The 20,930-nt window shown below is 38.7% G+C and overlaps 1 protein-coding gene across 1 annotated transcript; it reads right to left on the reverse strand.

Moving 5' to 3' along the window:
- Positions 1 to 1,768: 1,768 nt before the first annotated feature.
- LOC139454582 (MFS-type transporter SLC18B1-like) lies at positions 1,769 to 20,860 on the reverse strand. Its single transcript, XM_071236387.1, has 13 exons — positions 20,720 to 20,860; positions 15,709 to 15,804; positions 14,238 to 14,311; positions 13,339 to 13,486; positions 12,719 to 12,787; positions 10,403 to 10,493; positions 8,068 to 8,213; positions 7,167 to 7,265; positions 6,401 to 6,495; positions 5,375 to 5,470; positions 4,648 to 4,722; positions 2,318 to 2,411; positions 1,769 to 1,861 (listed from the first exon to the last, which is right to left on the reverse strand). The coding sequence occupies exons 1-13, from the start codon at positions 20,858 to 20,860 to the stop codon at positions 1,769 to 1,771; spliced, it is 1,317 nt and encodes a 438-aa protein (XP_071092488.1).
- Between the last annotated feature and the right edge of the window lie 70 nt (positions 20,861 to 20,930).

Raw genomic sequence — 20,930 nt, forward strand, 5'->3', positions numbered from 1 at the left:
TATCGAGTTGTCCTCTGTAGACATAGGTCACAATATGAATCATGACGTGAACTCTAGAAGCACTTTGAGTGATCAATAACGAATAGTTGATACAGCTCCATACCCGTGGAGACATGTAAATTATCACCAGCATAGTTTATGCATTCAACATTTTCTTACATGCTGATCATGGGAAATGGAAAAGGCGAGTGGCCATGCTAATTTATACTGGGATATTTTTACGGCTGGGTTTACATATTTTTTATTTAAGAACAACTACATCATATATAATTGCCATCAAATGGACAAAATATATATGTTCTAGATGAATCGAAAAGCATGAAGATAACAGACCCAATGGAACTACTTAAGTTGTCTGTTTGGGGGCACAGGCGCCTTGAAGAGTTGGTTTGTGGGTTCGAATCCCTGTTCGCCCTGATTATGTTTCCAGATTTGTCAGCATCAGCTTGTGGGTTTCATCAAAGTGGTAAACGTCTGAGATCTGCATAGGCTCGGGCTTTCCATGCATATCAACTCACTCACTCACCCCTTTATACATAATAACCGGATGGGTTTCTGATCTTTTCTGTTTGGGGGCACAGGCGCCGCAATTCGCCTTGAAGAGTTGGTTTGTGTGTTCGAATCCCTGTTCGCCCTGATTATGTTTCCAGATTTGTCAGCATCAGCTTGTGGGTTTCATCAAAGTGGTAAACGTCTGAGATCTGCATAGGCTCGGGCTTTCCATGCATATCAACTCACTCACTCACCCCTTTATACATAATAACCGGATGGGTTTCTGATGTTTTCTGTTTGGGGGCACAGGCGCCGCAATTCGCCTTGAAGAGTTGGTTTGTGTGTTCGAATCCCTGTTCGCCCTGATTATGTTTCCAGATTTGTCAGCATCAGCTTGTGGGTTTCATCAAAGTGGTAAACGTCTGAGATCTGCATAGGCTCGGGCTTTCCATGCATATCAACTCACTCACTCACCCCTTTATACATAATAACCGGATGGGTTTCTGATGTTTTCTGTTATCAAAATAGTATAAAGACAGAAATGATGACCAATGCAATTCCTTATTTTGAATTTTCCCGTGCTTTTTCAGGTGATCAATTGACTTGCCTTTGCACGTGTTTGTGACGGGTGGGGCAGGATACGCTCACCTTTTCGCGAACACAAGTGTCACCACTTCTTGATTCATAAGCACCTGCAAGTGTTGAACTTGGAATGGTACAATATACTCTGCTTTTCGTAGATATCTCTCATTACAATGGAAAGTTCTTTTTCTGCGGCGACTGACCATCATGACTTTGACCTCGTAACATATTTTCCTTACAATGTAGAAAAAAAGGATCTGCGTGTAGAATCTGTGTCAGTCACCGCAAAACGCTGTTTTGCAATATGTTGCAATACAATGTTTTGCAAATGCACAGCCCTAATGTGTACGTTGTTTCGTCACGTTCCATTCATTAAAACTCAAGAGTACACGCCCAGTACATACTGATTGTGCTTCGCCTTTAATGTAATTTAATCCTATGTGTGAAACATTGAATCTGTTACATCTGTCAGAAGCGCGTAGATGAGAAAACCAATTGCAGCGGCGGAGGAAGTGGAACTCAACTTCAAGCAAGCCTTTAGAGAGTTACTTTGGTATAGGTAATTGTATCCCAATTGTGTGGATCGGTGCTGTTGATGTCAATCAGTAGATGTCTGGTCGGGCTCGACGATTTGCAGACCACAGTCACCAGGAGTAGACCATTTGGAAAGCAGAGGTTTCGGTAGAATTTGTGTTTAGTTTATTTCTATGTAGTCTTCTGTGTTTGCATTCTTCAGTTTGCCTTTGCTCCACAATGTGACCCCAAAGTAAGGCGTTAAGGACAGCCACTGGAAGAACAACACAGACCGCATCACTACAGTTAGGAGTATTGCATTGTTATTCATGTCTAATAGTTTACTGAAAAACTAGACAGCAGCTGTATAATGGGAAATCGGGTTTAACGTAGCGTTCAAGATTTTCGCACTTATATAGCGACGTGCATGCCCGTGTGTGTCTGAGTGACTACTTGTACTAGTCCGCAGTAATGCTGGTTTTATAATGCTGGCCCACTGAGACACCATACCGAAGTCCTTGTGTTATCCCACTAATGCTGGGCAAGAGGCAGGGTGACAACAAGTATCAGTTTTTGAACGTATTTTGGTAAGACGCGTCCAGGGATCGAACCACTGACCTTCCGCTCTCTTGGCAGACGCTTTATCCACTAGACCACGTAGGTCTTCAGCGTATGTCTGAGGTGTGAATACCAGGCACTATACAAGTTCATCGCTATCGTAACTATTTACCGTGATCGTAACCAGAACGGAACATCCAACCATCGCCCACGGGAATCCGAAATGATCAACGACTATTCCAGATACAATGGGACCAGAAAATGTTCTGCAAAGAATAGTTTGAATTATACTCGTACTGATGAATATACTTATAAGTTTTTTACATGCTTTTTATATAGTTGGAAACTACTACTACTACTACTACTACTACTACTACTACTACTAAAAATAATAATCTGAAAATCTGGAGTTCAGAGCTGAACGCTAGCAATAAAGTAAAAGCTACAAATACTTATGCGGTACCTGTCCTTTCATATTCTTTTGGCGTTGTTGATTGGACGAAACAAGAAATTCAGGGTATTGACACCCTCACACGAAGAATCATGTCAGACAATGGATCCTACCACCCTCGCTCTTCCCTCAATCGCTTATATTTACCAATCATTATGGGAGGACGTGGTTTGATTAATGTTGGGGCTCTTCATGATAAAATTGTTTTGTGCACTTTTGCACACATCCATTTGTCCGATGGTCCTCTTCTGAAGCATGTCAAGACTCATTCCACAGTTTTCTAAAACGAGCCAAGGATGTGGGACATAATCACAATGTCGGTGTTGATTTTGTTGATGTTTCTGTAATGTTGGACGGTACAGAAATGAGTGTCAACCATGCGAAGTGCCATATGAAGGAGAGGTTATCTGAACGACCACTGCATCGAGTTTTGTGCAGTGTATTGAGAAGATCAGCAGTCCTGCAGAATCCTTCGCTTGGATGAAGTCGTCTGGCCTGAAAAGTGAAACAGAAGCCTTTCTGTTTGCTGCTCAGGACCAATCACTTCCACCCCGAAACCGTCAATGTGTGATTTTGCATCAAAATGTGAATATGAAATGTAGATTATGTAATGAATTTATTGAGACTTCCAACACATTGTCAGTGTATGCCTATCTTTGGCACAGACACAGTATCTTAAGCGACATAATGGGGTGGCTCGATCATATTACCGTCTTGCTTGTGGTTTTGACACAGAGGTCCATCCACGAAACGACCCGGAATATGTAGAAGGCGTCATGGAAAATAATAAATACAAAATTCTTTGGAATAGGCCCGTATACAGCCTCAGGCGTATCCAGGCTAACTATCCTGATCTTGTCCTTTTTTCTCCATTGGGAGAGTACCCGGGTTTATTACCAGGAATAAAGCCCTTCTGACAATCTGGGTAATGCAGAAGGCTGCAGTGTTGGGGAGTCTTCACATTCTCCGAAAAGTTCTTGGTGGGTTTGACTAGGCAGCGCTTCCTGGGAGAAGTCCCATTCACTGTCTGGGCTGCGTGTAGAAGGGACAAGGACCCTGGACTGATGATGAGCCTATCCAGCCTGACTGTGCCAGGATCACCCAAACCCTCTTTGCTGCATGTTGTATTCAAATCTCTACTTAAGATGTCAATCATATAAAGGTACATCTGAATGTGCTCACGAAGCTTAGAAAAGCTATACATATTTAAGAGTTGGTGCAACAGAATAGGTAAGTGATCTTTAATCTACAGCTGCATTAGAGGCGAAAGATCCAATTTTCAAGTTACATCAGATGACTTGAGCGTGGGGATCGTGTATCGTATCCTTTGCGTGACCGGAAGCCAGTGAAGGGTCCTTAAGATCGAACTAGTGTGACGTCATTTCTGGAATTTTGTTACAATTCCGGCAATTGAGGTTTGGATCATTTTCAGCCTTTGTGTGTTTGGATGAAATCCAAACGATTTGAACTAAATACAGGGACATATATATTTTACCTGAGATCTTGTGACAGTCCATATCTTACCTAGGTTAGACATGGCATATGGGCGCTTAATGTAGAAAAAATGCATCCAAATGCATGTAAAGTACAGTTTTCAATGACTTCAAAACACATGGCAATGTTAGTAACAACAATTGTTCAATCCTCTAGTCAGTGCTATTCCAGCGCTACTTGTTTTTAGGGTAATGTTGTTGTTTTTCAGAAACGTCTTATTCACAGTTTGTGGACGAGTTACATTTCAAAGCATTTGGATGCTGACGGGTCCAATGGAACCCCAGGTTTTAGCAAAGTATAAATAATTGGTGTACAGTTTCTGCATTTTAGAAAACCAGGAATCAAGGATGAATACAGATATTGCTATGTATTAGTGAGCCCAGCTATCTCCTAATTTGGGAAAGCAGAAATCGCTCATGAAACATGTTTCTGGTTGGAATGTGTTGAGGGAAAGGAGGGGGATGCGGCTGCTTCTACGTTCTAGTAACCTAAGCTGTTAAGTGCCCTCAGAACATGGGCACAGTTATTAATACAAGTCATTACGTGAAACGTCTTACCCTATATAATTAGATGACTGAATAATGCCGGCTAGGAATCCCAAAGTAGCGCCATCGTCCCTTTGTCCCATATCTCTGTAACAGAAACATTTTCATGTGGGGATTCGGTTCACAATACACGTGTTTGTCGTACTAGGTGGGCGGAAGTGTCTAGCTCTGTGACCATTTGCATGTCAATATGAAATTAATGTTGATTGTAGTACTAAATATGAAAATATATATATTTAAGGTAGGTTTATTTTAAGTTTGTAGATCTTGCAATGCTACTGTATGTAATACATTACCTGGCAATAAGTATTAATGTATTAATGTCGCAAGAAGATTGTATGTAATATTACATCTATAAAAAGTTATTCAATGCTGTCGACACTGAAGTTTGGCAATGCGTGGGTGAGCCTACATTAATGACACTGCAAATACCAAACGCATCAGTCATTACTGGAATAAATATCCTCTAATATTAATTTGTTGATCCTTGAATCCTTGAATGACAACGCGGTGTGGTTGAGTGAGTGACTGTTGTTTTACCCTGCTTTTAGCAATATTCCAGCAATATCGCAGTGGGGGATACCAGAAATGGGCTGCCTACAATGTTTAGTGACATCATGAGCATCGATCCACGCAATTGGGATACGGCGTTAAGATGTTAAAATATAATATGAATTGAATATATTCGTTTCAAGTCTAAACATTCTTTATGTAGATGTGTAGTGCTAACGGAACTCACCTCGCTCCCTGGTATATACACTTCATCGCACTGACAATGACAGGGGCACTTGTAAAGCCGTTGAATGCAAACATCAGTATTGTCAGCCACAACAGACTGGTAAAGACATGTGAGTGAGTGGGTGAGTGAGTTTTACGCCGCTTATAGCAATATATCACCAAACGGGACACCAAAAATGGCATTTACACATCGTATCCATGTGGGGAATCGATACTGATTAAATATATCCTTCCAAACAAAACTGTTATTTGGGTTTATCATTGGCATACATGTGGTACATTACCACTTAGGATTCAAATATAACACAGTTGTCTACATTCTCTACTTTGATTTGAGATTGATAAACGTGCTCTTGAAACACCAAACTCGTAGTTTCTGGCGATTTCAGTAATGTCGTAAAATATGCATTGTGTTTTGTTATTATTTTGATTTTACCAATTAATGTCAAGTTTTTCCTCCAGCTCGCCAAATGTCATTTTTATATTTTTAGAAGTCTTTTTCTGGAAGTAATGACCCTAAGATATCTTAAATGAGGTTTAAATGTAATCCCTCGCAAAACTACTTGTCTACATGCCAATCTAATTGCTTATTTTCACATAAGCTAACATGTGTGTTTATGTTATACTATGCTTGTGTCCATATTGATATGCAGACAAACGTAAGAAAGTATGAAGATATCTCTGAGGTTTGTGCGCTTGTTGCAAAAGTTAGATATACTTCTCTGTGAATAAAATAAGATCAGATAAAAGGACTCCAGCTAAGTGTGTGTGTGTGTGTGTGTGTGTGTGTGTGTGTGTGTGTGTGTGTGTGTGTGTGTGTGACGTGCGCACGCGCGTCTGAGTTTTTTTATTGAGGTCATACAGAGTTTGCATAAACACACGATTGCCATTTTTCACGTTTAGAGTCACAGTGTTACGATTTGGAAAAAAACCCCAACAATATTAGAACAACCACCATTGAAATCATCGACTGCTGAAAATCATTGTACAAATAATATGGTAACCGATATTATATGTTAACACTTACGTCGGAACAAATCCCAAAAATGGAGCTGGTCCAAAAAATAGGTAATTGGCGGATAGACAACACAGTGCTACCCACAATGTAGGGATTGCTGACACCTGGAATTAAAAAGTAATTCTCACCACATTTCATCACAATTATTTCTTTCATATTTGCCTTAAATATAGCATTATCCGATTTCAAAGACAAACCTAGAAACATTATCGGGGCTAACGAGGATTCGAACACACACTCATATCTTTCTGGCGTGACCAAGGACACAGCGAATTGCGGCGCATTAGACGACAGGCCCACCACACCATCCCGCTGTGCAATCCGCTTTCCCGCCTCAACATTATTCCAATGGAAGTGAGCGTTTAGGGCGATTGCTTGCCATTGTGAAGAGCCTAGGGTACACATATTACACTTATAATGTTGTATTATCTACTGGTTGGTTGGTTGGTGTGTTGTTTAACGCCGCACTCAGCAATATTCCAGCTATATGACGGCGGTCTGTATATAATCGAGTCTGGACCAGACAATCCATTGATTGATATCGTGAACATCGATGACATTCATCAACCAAGTCAGCGAGCCTGACCACCCGATCCCATTAGTCGCCTCTTACAACAAGCATATCTACTGAGGATGTAGGAGACAAATGAAGAAATTCGAAAATGTCCAATTGGTAATAGACGATAATGTGGTGTGGTGATCGCATATTTGAAACCGAAAATTGCTTTTTGTTATAAATACTCACACAAAAAATTTACCCGTCAGTATGACATACCTTTTTGTCAAGTAGATATCCCCATAGTGGCGCGGAAAGCGAATACGCAGCTGGGCCCGTCATGAAGATCAAACTAATATTAACTTGGCTTACGCGAAACTGAAATAGCAAAGAAAACGGAGTTTTGACACGATTAACACTTCTTGAAAGGTTATCAATTTTCTGAAAATATATTCTACAAAATGAGAGCTGATGCAGCGCTTTCCACTTCCTGCCTTATGCATCTAGCTCATGAATTAACTCAAACGTCTTCATTTAAAATATTGAGTAAGATACAAATAGACATAGCTATTACAGATAAGTCCATTAAATACACATGATGCACTGAGAATGAGTTTGTTTGTTGTTTAACCCCGCACTCATCACAATTGTTGCTCTATGACGGCGGTCTGCAAATAATCTGAACCAGATAATCCAGTGATTAATATCATAAACATCGATCTAAGCCATTGGGATACGATGACATGCAGCAACCAAGTCAGCGAGTCTGACCATCCGATCCCGTCAGTCGCCTATTACAACAAACACGGGTTGCTGAAGAGTCATTCTAACTAAGAACTTCACGGGTCTGATAATGCGTGAGTCATTAAATCTGATGGTCGTCATACTTACATTGTGCTTGTCAGATACTAATATGACCTACCTATGTCCAGGATGATAATGTCTACCAGTTCGAGTCATACCTAGCCATTTCTACCGATCAAGCATCCTTTGGTTTACCTACCTGAGTCAGGTGCCCTAAAATCATTCATACGTCTTTATCATATGCCAATCATACCTACCCGTTCATGTTCTCACTGGCCATGGCTTATTGTGTCAGATGCTGGGGATACCTATCTGTGTCAAGATCTCATCGCATCGTCTTTTTCTTATACCTGTGTTAGGTGAAAGCCATACCTACCTGTGTCAGGTGGTTGGCGAAGAACGGGCCCACAGAGGCGAACCCAAAGTAAGCAGCGTAGATGGAGAGGGCTCCAAACCAGACTGAGGGACTTCTTAATGCATATGAGACAGCAACACTTGATCGTCTTTGTGTGGAAGGAACAGCTACAACATGACGTGACGTTGAAATACATTCAACCTATGTGTACACCAGGATATAGTTTTACATGACAGGTTATGCATGGACTTACAAGTTAGAAAAATGAATGGACAGACAAGCATAACGCAGTTTACAGTTTACGTACGGATGGACAAGCTCCAAAAATCACAGTGTATATATGGTTAGCCAAGGTGGTTAATTCTTTTGCAAACTCATTTCATTTTTCAATTTTGAAAACTACAATCCCATATTAAAGACTAAGGAAAAACTTCATTCCTTTGTCCATGGGGATTTTTGTTACAAAACTTCTTGACCATAGATACAGTAGCCTATCTCTCAGAGGTTCAGGAAACTTGTCAAAGATGAAAGCAAATGCCATCTGAAGTATACTGAGGAAACAATATGTGAAAGGATGGACATCCTCATTGATAACAGCCGTCATATAGCTGGAATATTGCTGAGTGCGGCGTTAAACAAACAAACAAATTATTGATAACAACTATGGAAGTAAGAGATATTTAGGTAAGTAGTATGCTTCTCCATGGGCAACAGTTGCATTCCCCTTCCTGCTGATCTGTTTCTTCATGCAGTTGAATTTGAATTTATGCTTGGATTGACAAAGTCAAAACAAGAGAATTTGGCCAAGAAGTGAAATTTAAGCTTCAGGTAAGTCAACAAGTGAGACTGCCTCATCGGTTTCATATTTAGATCTGTGCATAAAGATTGAGAGTCACAAAAATGTCACTACAAAACTTTTTGAGAAGAGGATGATTTTAACTTTTCCTATAGTCAACTTTCCCTATGGTCAACTTTCCCGTTACATCGGGCAAATATTCCAGCAACTTCAGCCTTTGGTCTCTAGATTTACCAACTTTTGAGGTACAATCTACGGAGATGTCAAAGAACGTCGTACGACTTTTGCTCAAAAGTTGTTTGATCAAGATTACGAAAAAAAGGTTTCAGTAAAGCCTTCAAATGATAGACATGTGACAGGTGCCACCAATGCGGCCGAATACGCTCACTTTTTCACGAAGACCTGGTATCATCACACTATTTGATAGTGAGTAATAAAGCCATGCTAATGATATAGTCGGAATCGCACATCCTCCCAAACATACATGCACATATATCGTTCAAGCATGAAAATGTTCTCTTGTGTGCAAGATTAAGGTCCCAGAAAAAACACCTGGGACTTTTTCTAAAGAACCAATAACACTGAATCAGAGCTTTCATTGATTGAATTTAATCCCATGTATACAGGAAAAAAATCCTAAATCTCAAAACGCATCAGTTCATGGCTGGACTGATATGTGTCCAGAGTTTGGTCTAGAAATATTGAAAGGTCTTTGAGTAATGCACAGGAAAAGAACGGAAGGACCGATGGGCAACACCCAATCCTGTATCCAAATTTACTCCTGTTTGGTACAAAACGAATGAGGAAATCAGACCTGTCTTTGGCTTCACTCCAGTAAGTCTTTGTTGTATTTCAATAAGATTCAAATGGCTGGATATGTCGGGCCAAACTGGATAATAAGTCGATCGACCCAGCCAGTTTTGTTCCTTAGTTACATGATGGTGGCTTTTATGTGTCCTTGATTGTCTCCAAAACAACAACACAAATAATTGATGAATTTGTAGCAGTATTATAGGGATGTTGAGTGGCTGATTAAGTGGAGTTGTGGCCACTTCCAACAGTACTTCATATATATTATGGCATGTCAGATTGGTGTGATAGGAAAGCTCGATGTTATTTAGGTATTAGTTTCCAAATAAAACAAGTTAATCTCATCATGAGAATGGATACACTGCTGTTAAATCTAGAATTTCGCATTCGAACTCACGTTCACAGGATTCCGTTCTAAATCACGAAGCTATGAACAGTAAACTGAGGCCTTTGACGACCGACCGCTCGTGACCTTTTGATTAATAATAATACAATAATTTGGTATTTGTGGATTTACCTATTCAATAGTAGTAGGTAAAACACCGATAAAGTTTCCTAATCAATATGGCTTCTTTGAAATTATAAGTTTATAACTTTTGTCAGTTCAATGACACGATGACTACGTCTTCACCACATTCAAACTGTTCCGGTCGATGAACTGTATATCTATTCACACCCACTATTGTGAAAGAATTATGGTGATTGAGAAAAAAATGATATTCATTGTTTATGTAACAAGCGGAAACATACCGTCTTGATGAGGTAGCATGACACATGAGGCACATCCACAAGCAAACGTGCAGCTCCCGAGAACCCAGAAGGGAAGGCCATACCCTCCTAACTGAGGTGTAAACAATTGTTAATATCAATTCATGCCATCTGCATATGAATAACAAGTGACCAAAGAATGCAAGAACAATATGCAATGTTTAAGAAATTAATAAAAATGAGGTAACTTTTCTGAACTTGTTTATCAGAAATGGTTCATGTGTGCTGTATGTCGGAATGAAAAACCAAACATCCCTAGTCGGTAGTCATCGAAAGGTATTTGCTATGTGGTCCACATTTGTTACTAAACATATGTATATAATTTATTTTAACTATTTGGACTTACTATTGAATTGAATTGAATTGAATTTGCTTTGTAAGATATTTGGCCAGTTCAAAGTTGACAGACCGTTTCTGGTGTTTCCCACTGTGATATTGCTGAACATTGCTAAAAGCTGCGGAAATACACACTCACTCACTCGAATTTAACACATTTGAAGTAAAATTTATATTGATTAGTACACTTGTTTTCTTTAAACAATAATACGAAGATTCATAAATAACTAGTTACATTTAACTGTCAATTTGAAATAATGATGTGGAATAAAAATGGTATCGAGATATGATTTCTATTGCAGATATAAGTGGGTGGGTAATTCAGAATAATGACGATCAACAGTGAACCTCTTAAAACGTATGTAAATGATAACACCATTCACACATTTGTTATTTCCAGTTTTTGTAGAGTCTCTTTCCGCTAAAATATTCATGTACAAAAAATAGAAAAATCCTTTCTGAAAACCCACATAATTACAATGTTATACATGTAATACAATTTATAAAATGTACTGGGTCACGAAAGTGTACATCTGCAATATAAAAACTGTCCATGAATATCTACAATACCTTAAGATACTCATAAAGCCGCTGTTAGTTGTTTTACTGTTAATTGCAATACTTGTAAACTTGTCACCAGGTGGTGACATACTAAATTCGTCACACGTGTGTCGTACGTACAAGGCTTGGTGTATCCGTCACACGCCACAAGTTTGCTTTGCATTCTACATTAGTCATAGATAGAGCTACTACAGACATTATACAATCAAGTTACGTGTACATTCAGACTACAGACCCTATGCACCCGACCACTTCCAATTACAATTTAATTAAAGGCAAATAGTTCACCGTTGCGAAATGATGCCAGTTTAAAATATTTGGACCTTCATCTGGACTAACGTTAGATGCTGTGGCTGTTCCGTCAGTGTCCCGATACCTGATTGCACAATGAGTTGGGTTTAACGCCGTTTAGAACAGTATTCCAGTTTTAACACGGATGGTCAGCTTGATATGGAAGGAAAGCCCGAAGTGATGCTAGGCTTGGACGTTTACAACTTTCGTAAAACCAAAGAGCACGGGTATGGTGCTGAGAAACCTAGAAACCTAGTTGTTGCGAACCGAGAAGCGAACCAACGGTCAGAGGTATTTGGCGTGCCCAAAGGACGCAACAGCGGCACCTACTCAAACTTCATATTTCTGATATATATTCTGGAGGGAAAAACTTCGTGGAGGATTGTCTGACTTCAGATTTTGTGTTCCACAAGATCCAAAATGTTAGAAATAACATTCCGTATAACAAATAACATTTGATCTCCAGCGTAAACCGTTGTGTGTAGATTATGGTTGGGTTGTTCTATTCTGATGGTGACATGACCCTTCGGTTTAAGCTGTCACTGACACGATATCCAAGCAGACTCGAGTTGGTTAATTTTCACTTGTTCAGTAGAGGGTCGTAAGTTAAAAGGAATTTCTATTGTGACCACAATGATTTGCCTCTTCGAAAATGGTAAGGGATATAATTTCAGCTTATAGTTAAAAGCAAACTGAACCATGTTGACTGTACAACGCTCAGAGGGGATACAGGCGGTGTGTGTGACCGACTGCAAGTCCGAGATTTAAAGAGCGTCACTGTTGACATTTTAAGTGTTCTTACCGTTGGTCGCCGAACTAACATCTAATCGCATGAATTACCATTAGTCAAAGACAGATTCAAATGAAGAATTTACGTATTGCTGCTGTCATCTTCTCAGTCACAAAAGGAACACTTTGTTAAATGAATATGCCTTGAACAATAGCCATATTAAGGCACATCTTCTTATTCATTTGCAATGGGTTTTGTTTTGGTCTATTTCTATTGTTGTGTGCGGCGTTAAATCACAAACAAATCATAATATCATTCGACAATAAGTGTAGTAATCTCTTTGTATGGCATAGTGTATCTCATCTCATACTGTATCTCACCTCATAGAAGCCACCTCCTATTGCTGGTCCAATCATATAAGCAGCTCCACTAATAGACTTTAGCACTGCCTACAGAACATAATCTATATAAGAAAATAACAATACGACTCTGTAGCTCACCTGGATCAATACAAATACAACAGTAACTTCATTTAGATATCATTCATGTTTTGGGGGCTTGGGATGGGATACAGTTTTATGATAACAAGATGACTAGCAGAACAACATATGCATTTTAAATTTCCGACACAGTTCTAGACATGGTTAGATTTGGACATAAATCCCATCTAAGGTCGAGGTCACAAGAGATCCAACATCTGGTTCACACTGCAGACAACACTTTTTAATTATTTAAGAACAGAATATTTTACAAGCTGTGACGATGAATAATCCACACTTTCTTCAACACGTGTGCTGTTTTACCTATTGCCCTTTTTATCCACTTTGAAGCTGCTTAATATTTATTAGCTATCAGTGCATCATTTAAAAAACCTGCACCCAAATGCATGTCACAACATATTCAGATACTTTACATCTTTCAATACATTCCAAAACCAAATATAGCTTGCATTTACTTTAAATGGTTATTTGTTTACAAGGAGTACATGAAACTTCCGTACGTAAAATGTTGCGATTCGTTCTGGAAAACACAGTCCCACAATTGCAAAGCTAGATGTCATAACCGCTGCTGTTCCCAATGCTTCTAAACTCCTTACGATAAAGCAAGCAACAATAAATGGAATCCCTGACGGTAAGTGATCCAAGCATCTACAACAAAAGAGAAACACAATAATAAGTCCAATACTTTGACCAGGATGTGTTATTAAACATTTAAACAAACAACGTTATTCCAAAGATAGTATCCTTGGCGTATAGTTGATAAATGGTATGATACTGTTATGTCGATAATTATTTATAATGAAATTAAATGGGCCATTATGCGCGTTCACACTATCTGTAATTAACCATAATTATTAACAATAAATGGGTTGATTTATTCAGTTAATCAGTTATGTATTGTACACTCCATAAAAGCTTGCATGCATTAAGTACAGTTATTTACATGCTTAAGGGCTGCATTTGAACCTAATACACACTCAGACAGCATAATAATGTCATAAAAGTGACAGGGTATTCTCTGTTTAGGCACGTCATTATATAAGGGCAATAATCTTGAACGTGACGTTAAACCCCAGTTTACCTCACCTCAGTGTTGGTGCACCTTGGTTCTAATGTGGCAGTTTTTTTTATGAATTCTAAATATCTATTTCAAATAACATTTTCCAACAATGTATTATTTATGCAGACAATTATATCTTTTTTTTCAACCGTCTGAAGCATACTTTCTTTTTCCCCCAAACATTTTCCGGGTCAATAAAGTTGTGTCGATAAAATCCCCGCAATATTGTCCATTAATGTAAGGCTCAGAACATTTCAGCCTCTCCTCAGTGCTCAATCAACAATCATTCCAGCCAAAATATGTGTACATTATCATTTACGTTCGTAAAAATCAAATTACCCGAATATGATATCACAGCAGCCAAATACACATACACCGACCATGTAGAAGGTCCGGGGACGGTACTTGGATAACTGAAATTGGAATGTGCATATATATATATATATATATATATATATATATATATATATATATATATATATATATATATATATATATTAAGGGTGAAAAGATACACCGATATTCCGATGCATCGCGATACTTGACCCATGATACGATATACGATAAACGTGGGCCCATTTATCGATACGCCACGATACGGAACGCAAATCTCAAGTACAGCGTTTCCTCGGTATTGTGCCTTTCAATAAACCGCTAACTTGGTTATAACGCGCTAATGCATGGCTCCCAAAAACGTAATTACATTTTTAATAAGCTCAGGTTTTACACCGACAGATGTTTTTCCCCATCTCATAAAACATTATCAGCTGATCACCGCAAGCACATAACACCGAAAATACCAGTCAGCAAATCCGAACTGAAGTACGCAATTCAATACCATTATTATACTATCTTGTTATTAAAACGTGCTCATTCTATATCTGGACTTGTGTTTGTAATATATTTTATAATTTTTATTCAAAATTTCATTTAATATTGCTTTCATTAATTTATGTGAAATCGTGTGTTAAGAGATACAGCAACCAGGGTCAGATTACTGCTTTTGAAGCATTGAAACGAACTTTAGTTGCTAGAGAATGGATACATATATTAAAAATGCCATACGTTGAGTCGTTAAAAGTCATATTTGTGGCAATTTGGCTAATATATGTCAACATAACGTTATCGCAATCGAAATACATGTAGCACGGGAAGTCCCGAGGGTGACTGGTCAAATTGTTCCATACGTAAAAATTTCCTGCAAAAGCAATCACCAGCTGCAACTAAGATAACACGATATTGGAATAAATTATTCCTGATAAAACAATAATTTCAGATACAATTTCTTCGAACATTGCATCAAACATTGCATTTTTTGAAGTTGTATCACTGGTGGAGTACATGAATTATTTTCTGGTGTTTGAACTTAGAATTGTTTTGAAGGAAAGTTGAACAACTTCAGTAGTCTTGTTATTGTAAAATAATTTTGACTGTTCCAAAATCATGAAAGGTTCAATCTTGACATGCTTTAAGTCTTGTTTTTTTATCATTGCGTATCGAGATCGCATCGTACCAGAATATCGAGATGCGTATCGTATCGTGACCTTCCTGTATCGTTGCAGTCCTAATATATATTGTTTATGGAAAATAGTCATATCTTAACCACATGTTACCCATATCAAACAAGAATTACACAACAAACGTACAAGGTACTAATCTCTCTTGTATACACCTTGTATACACGTGTATCATGCTGTATCAAGTTGTACAATAAAGAATAATAGAAAATATATTAGTTACATTTAATGATAAAGTGCTGCCCTGATATCCATACTATATCATAAAGACATTGTTTCATTTGAAAACGTACCAGATGTCCAAACACTGGCGATGTTATGAAGACGACGAATTCTGACGAACTGTAAATTAAACCTATAACGGTCTCGCTTGCACCTTTCTTTGTTGCCTGAAGTGAAAATATTGATTAGGCTACATTATGAACACGACAACGTCAATTTATGCACATACCTTCCTTATGTGTTGGTCACAGTAGACCTGTTAAATCTGTAAAAATTGTTTCAGAGTTTCCCCTCCGTTATATTGGAGAAATATTGCTTGAGAGTTATGTTGAATGCAGTTGGCCAAACACTGTCATATGTCAAAGATTGAGTGAGTGAGTTAAATCTTATAGACCAGATCAATTTATACATCAACACTAATTACATTTAGAAAATATACAAACCCGTCGACAATGGACAGTAAAACAACTAGAGTATCACATATTCACAACTAGTATGTAACAACAAAATATGACTATGCGTAATAATACATGATAGAAACAGTCTACAGATCGCCAGCAACTTATGATATATCACCATATTAGGGAGTATGGTGACTTACAGTACCTTTGCCACCTGTTTGGGGTCCATAAGAATTTATATCATACCTTCAGGTTAGCAATTATTGACAAATATACCCAAATTAAACGAATACATATTACAAATGGAAGTTTGGCAGAATAAAACTACTTTGAAGGACTCGGTCGCACATACTCTCTCAGGGGGACACTCATTGGCAGCAGAAATTTGAAATGACTTTCAGTAAGTCGAGGGACTTCAGAAATCTATTTTTCAAATATTCAAACTGAAGCCAGCTAGGCAATTAACCCCGACAAAGATCAAAGCCATAAGTCCCAAGCACTAGGCAGATACGTTCCCTGTTCACGGTTCATGGCTTGCTGGTGTCTCCTGATGTCAATGGCTTCTTGTAGTTTCCTTTGTCACCAGTAGACAGGACTTTGGTGGCTTCCCACCTGTTGTTATGGTTTTCGTTCTTCAGGATGTGTTCGGAAAGAGCGGATTACTGGTCGAGTTTGTTAACTTTGTCCGACGTTCTTTGAGTCTTGTGTTAAGGGGTCTAAGGGTTTCTCCAATGTACTGGTGGCCACAGTTGCAGGGTATCTGGTATATACATCCTCGGGGGTTGGGACTTGTGCCTCTGCCATTTGCTTGTAGAATACTAGTCTGCCCCAGAGGATCTGTGTTCAACAGCACCACCTCCTACCTCTCACAGCTTAGTTTTGGCCGGGGTCGGAGTTCTTGAGGGTCTTGGGTATGGTTTTGGAGACTAGGTGGGCAGGATAGCTGTTAAGGAAGTGAAGGTTTTCCTTGAGATGGTCAAGTTCACTGCTGAGGGCATCAGGGTGACAAATAGATTTGGCACGTCCGGTGAGGGTGGCGAGTATGGCTTGTTTTATCTGGGTATAGTGGCAGGAGTTGTAGTGGATGTACTGGTCTGTGTGTGTGGGCTTCCATCATCTGTGGTTTGGAGGGACACGTCTAGGAAAGGAAGGCGTCGATTAGTTTCGGTCTCCATGGTGAACTGGATTCTCTGGTGCTGGGCGTTGAGATGTTTAAGGAGCTCTGTGGGGTCGCTTTTGTGGGCTATAGTGGTGAATGTGTCGTCTAGCTACTTTTCGGTACCGGCAGATTGGGTTGCAATGGTGCTGTGGATAGGGCTTATTGTTCAAAGGATGTCATGAAGTTTTCAGTGATGAGAGGAGATAGAGGGTAGCCCATAGGTAGTCCGTGGACTTGCTTGTAGATCATGTCGTTGAAGGTCAAGTGTGATGTGTCAAAGCAGCTGGTGGCTAGGTTGATGATGCTGTCTATTGTGAGTTGGTGTCTTGTTCGTCGATTCTATTCTGTAGTTTGTTGCGGAGGATGCCAAGTGCTTCTTGTAGAGGAATGTTGATGAAGAGGTCGAAGACGTCATAGCTGACCATGGTGCCTGTGAGGTGTGCTTCTGTCAGCTGGTTGACAAAAGAGGAGTAGTCCCTGACGAAGGATTTTCCATCTTTGCCTAAGGGGGCTAGAAGCCGTGAGAGGTACTTGGCGGTGTTGTAGAACAAGATCCTCTGGAGCAGACTTGTATTCTACAAGCAAGTGACAGAGGCACAAACAGCGCAAGTCCTACCCCCCGAGGATGTATATACCAGATACCACTTTGCCATCGATGAACGTGCCGGTATTCTAAGTTTGTTATTTTTTATATTTACTGTAATATTGAAGCACACGCATATGTGGCAAGTAAAGTCTAGCAAGCGCCCTTGTTTGATATCTAGATCTGTTTCAAATATTTTTTTACAATACTAACGACAGTTTGGATTAATTCATCTTGAAGAAATCCCTGTTACATCCATAAATGGTTTAGTGTCAGTGCTCTATCATTAGTGATAAAAAGATCCCTGTGATGATTGACATCGAACATTTTCAAAGGACAAAATATAACAGATGGCTAAACAACTCAAACAATCCTTAAATTGACATCGCTCAGTATCGGACATCATTATTATTTCTCAATAATAAACAAGACTATACTGACGTACTATCACCCACGAGTAAGTACACGTAGGTGTAACCAAACACCTTTTCATTGGCAGCAAATCTATTCAACAAACCTATTTTCGATCACTCGTAACTCGGGCATCGATTCGTTGTAAAATCACGTAACTTGTTATAAAGTGATTGTCGTGGTTTAAACCTGATTAAAAACAGCTTGAGTGATATAATTAGACAATGTTTATACTTAAACTTGAAAGCTGAAGACGTGTGGAGTAGGCTATATTTAATACAAGGAAATGATAGGCTAACCTTTGCAGGTGAAAAAAAGAATTTATTACTGTATTTACAGTCAAATCCTATGTAATATCTAGATTAAGTGAAATAGGAAAATATGAATGATCTGGATTAATTTGGTGTTAAAAACACCATTTTCTTTCATATTTCTTTTATACAAGCGACTCTAGAATTGTATTAAACCTTGGTATACATGTACATTTTAAGACATACATGACAGTATGATAGATTTGAAGTAAAGTTCCCATTTTATCCCATTCTGCAAAAGGAAACGTTTGAAATAGATAATCATAATGATTATAGATAAAATCAAAATCGTTTATAGAAATTTTATTAGTCATTATATCATTCCCATTTTTCTTTTGGCCTAGCTACAGCACTGGGGAAACATATATGGTTTAAACTTGTTAAATAAACACAAGAATGCTTTCATCTTGCTCCTGGACAAGATGTTCTTCTAACAAATGTTATTAAGGATACAAATTAAACAAGGAAACAGTGTTATCACTTCACCCTACCATGGGGCACATACGAATTTTGTTTATTCGTATAGTAGTGACCAATAAGGAAATTCATGTTAAATATTAAGAAACAGTCCTACAAAGCATTAAGAAGAGCCAGGCACTAAGGTCGCTTTTTGTCAACAGAAAAAAGTGATAAAGTGGGAAATTAATACACACAAAAGTACCCTACTCTAGGAAAATTAATTTAAGATAGGCATGCAAACTTTCATTGATGAAACTGCAGTAGTTTTGGAGAAAGTTTGTCCCTATTTCACGCAGTTGAAAAACACGGAGCAAGGTCCGTTGGTCTGTAAAAAATAATTTACGACACCAATTTTCGAAGTCATATGATATCGTGACCAGTTACATCACTGTGTAAATTTAATTTCACTAACTCAAATAGTTTTTAAGAAAATTTATCCCAATTGAGAAGCGGACGGACGGATGTGGCGGGGAATAATACAATATTACCAAAACGTTTGTAAATCACATGGAATTGATTGAAGTATTTGATAATTTAGATAATGCAGGGTAAAATTGAATATAATGAAAACTATTTCAAACATCAAAACGACATCACATTTTGTCATTCACAAATCGATTTTCTATAAATTTTGTGTTGATACTATTACTGTTTATGTTATTAATCCAACCATTCGAGATTCTAATGAGTAGGGCTAGTCAATATACTCCCCAGAGGGACACCCTGATCCTGATTGTAATGATCAGACGACGTAGATCCTACACGAACTTGATACTGTCTGTCAGTTTAAAATTTGGATGTAAATTGAGGCAAACGGCTTCTAAATCCAAAATCATATAAATCTTTTAAAATACCGTGTTTCCACTGAATGTTGTTTAATTTTAACAAATGATTCTAAACGAACTAAATAATACAGGGTACTTCTATTTCTTCCAGAAACCACATCAGTAATTAGATTGTTAGTTTCTTAGTACCAGACTTTAATGATCCAGTGGTTTAGATCCTGGACATAATTTGGGTGAGGACAACAGTACTGTTCTCCGTCGCAGTTCGCACGTTCGATCTCATTTGTGCACTCCGAACTCGCATGGTATCCACTGCAAAGTTAGCATCTTGTCTAACCAGTGCAACATTTTGCTCCAATGACCGAACGTTTGACACTTGTAACATCAGAGTGGATTTGGGACATATATCCCCACTTCGATGTAAAAGTAACCAGCTGTTATTGACTTGGAGATTTACTTTTGACTTTTTTTAGATTCAGCTGCGCCGTCTTCCTCTGTCATGTCCAGCCGACAGCGAGCACGATCTCTCCAAATGCATTTGCTGAATTTCAGCAATGAAACAAGAAGACACCTGTGTGTGAAGAAACTGCGGGGGATTCAGCAGATTAACGGATTGCTGCTTCAGATCACATTCTGAAAGTATAGAACTAGAACGAAGACATTCTTAACTTCCCAACATGTACTTTGGATTACCTAAGTAATTGCAAAAGGGTTCAGATTTAAAAGATTTCCATTAGAGGATGAGATGACAATGAACCTTGACAATTGATTACTTGTGAAGGGACATCATCACCCGATGAAAGGGACACAAAATTCTGCATTCCGTATTACAAGATGAGCCTCTGCATTCTGACTTTCAGAAATATTTTTCTCAGCACAAACGTAATATAACTGGTGTATATATCTCGAAGATAAATTAGTTACTGTAGGAAGTGATAGATACGTACATGGTATGTCAGTACGTGTGACCTACCTCTATAGCGAAAAAAGGCCCAAGGAGGGATGTACAGCTCACAGCACAGAAGTTGGACAGAAGAACGATTGCCAGGGTAAGTTTGTTCCTCTTCGTGTCTGTCACTTGAGGAGAGTCTTCTGTGCTGACGCACTCTGTCATTGTTAGAGTGTTACGGTGACAGGTTCAATGTACTTCAGTTTGTTACCGTGTTTGCATGTAACTTGTTGCC

Source organism: Haliotis cracherodii, unplaced genomic scaffold (genome assembly GCF_022045235.1).
Source record: "Haliotis cracherodii isolate W230 unplaced genomic scaffold, xgHalCrac1.p SCAF_1, whole genome shotgun sequence".
Classification (NCBI taxonomy): domain Eukaryota; kingdom Metazoa; phylum Mollusca; class Gastropoda; order Lepetellida; family Haliotidae; genus Haliotis; species Haliotis cracherodii.

Excerpts from the sequence above, each read along its gene's own strand:
- LOC139454582 (XM_071236387.1), bottom strand. The coding sequence starts at position 20,860 with ATGACAGAGTGCGTCAGCACAGAAGACTCTCCTCAAGTGACAGACACG. Across the intron at positions 7,266-8,067 it reads TCGCCAACCACCTGACACAG|TTTCGCGTAAGCCAAGTTAA; the intron begins GTAGGTATGGCT and ends TTGCTATTTCAG. Across the intron at positions 2,412-4,647 it reads CAGTCATCTAATTATATAGG|AACATTTTCTGGTCCCATTG; the intron begins GTAAGACGTTTC and ends TATTCTTTGCAG.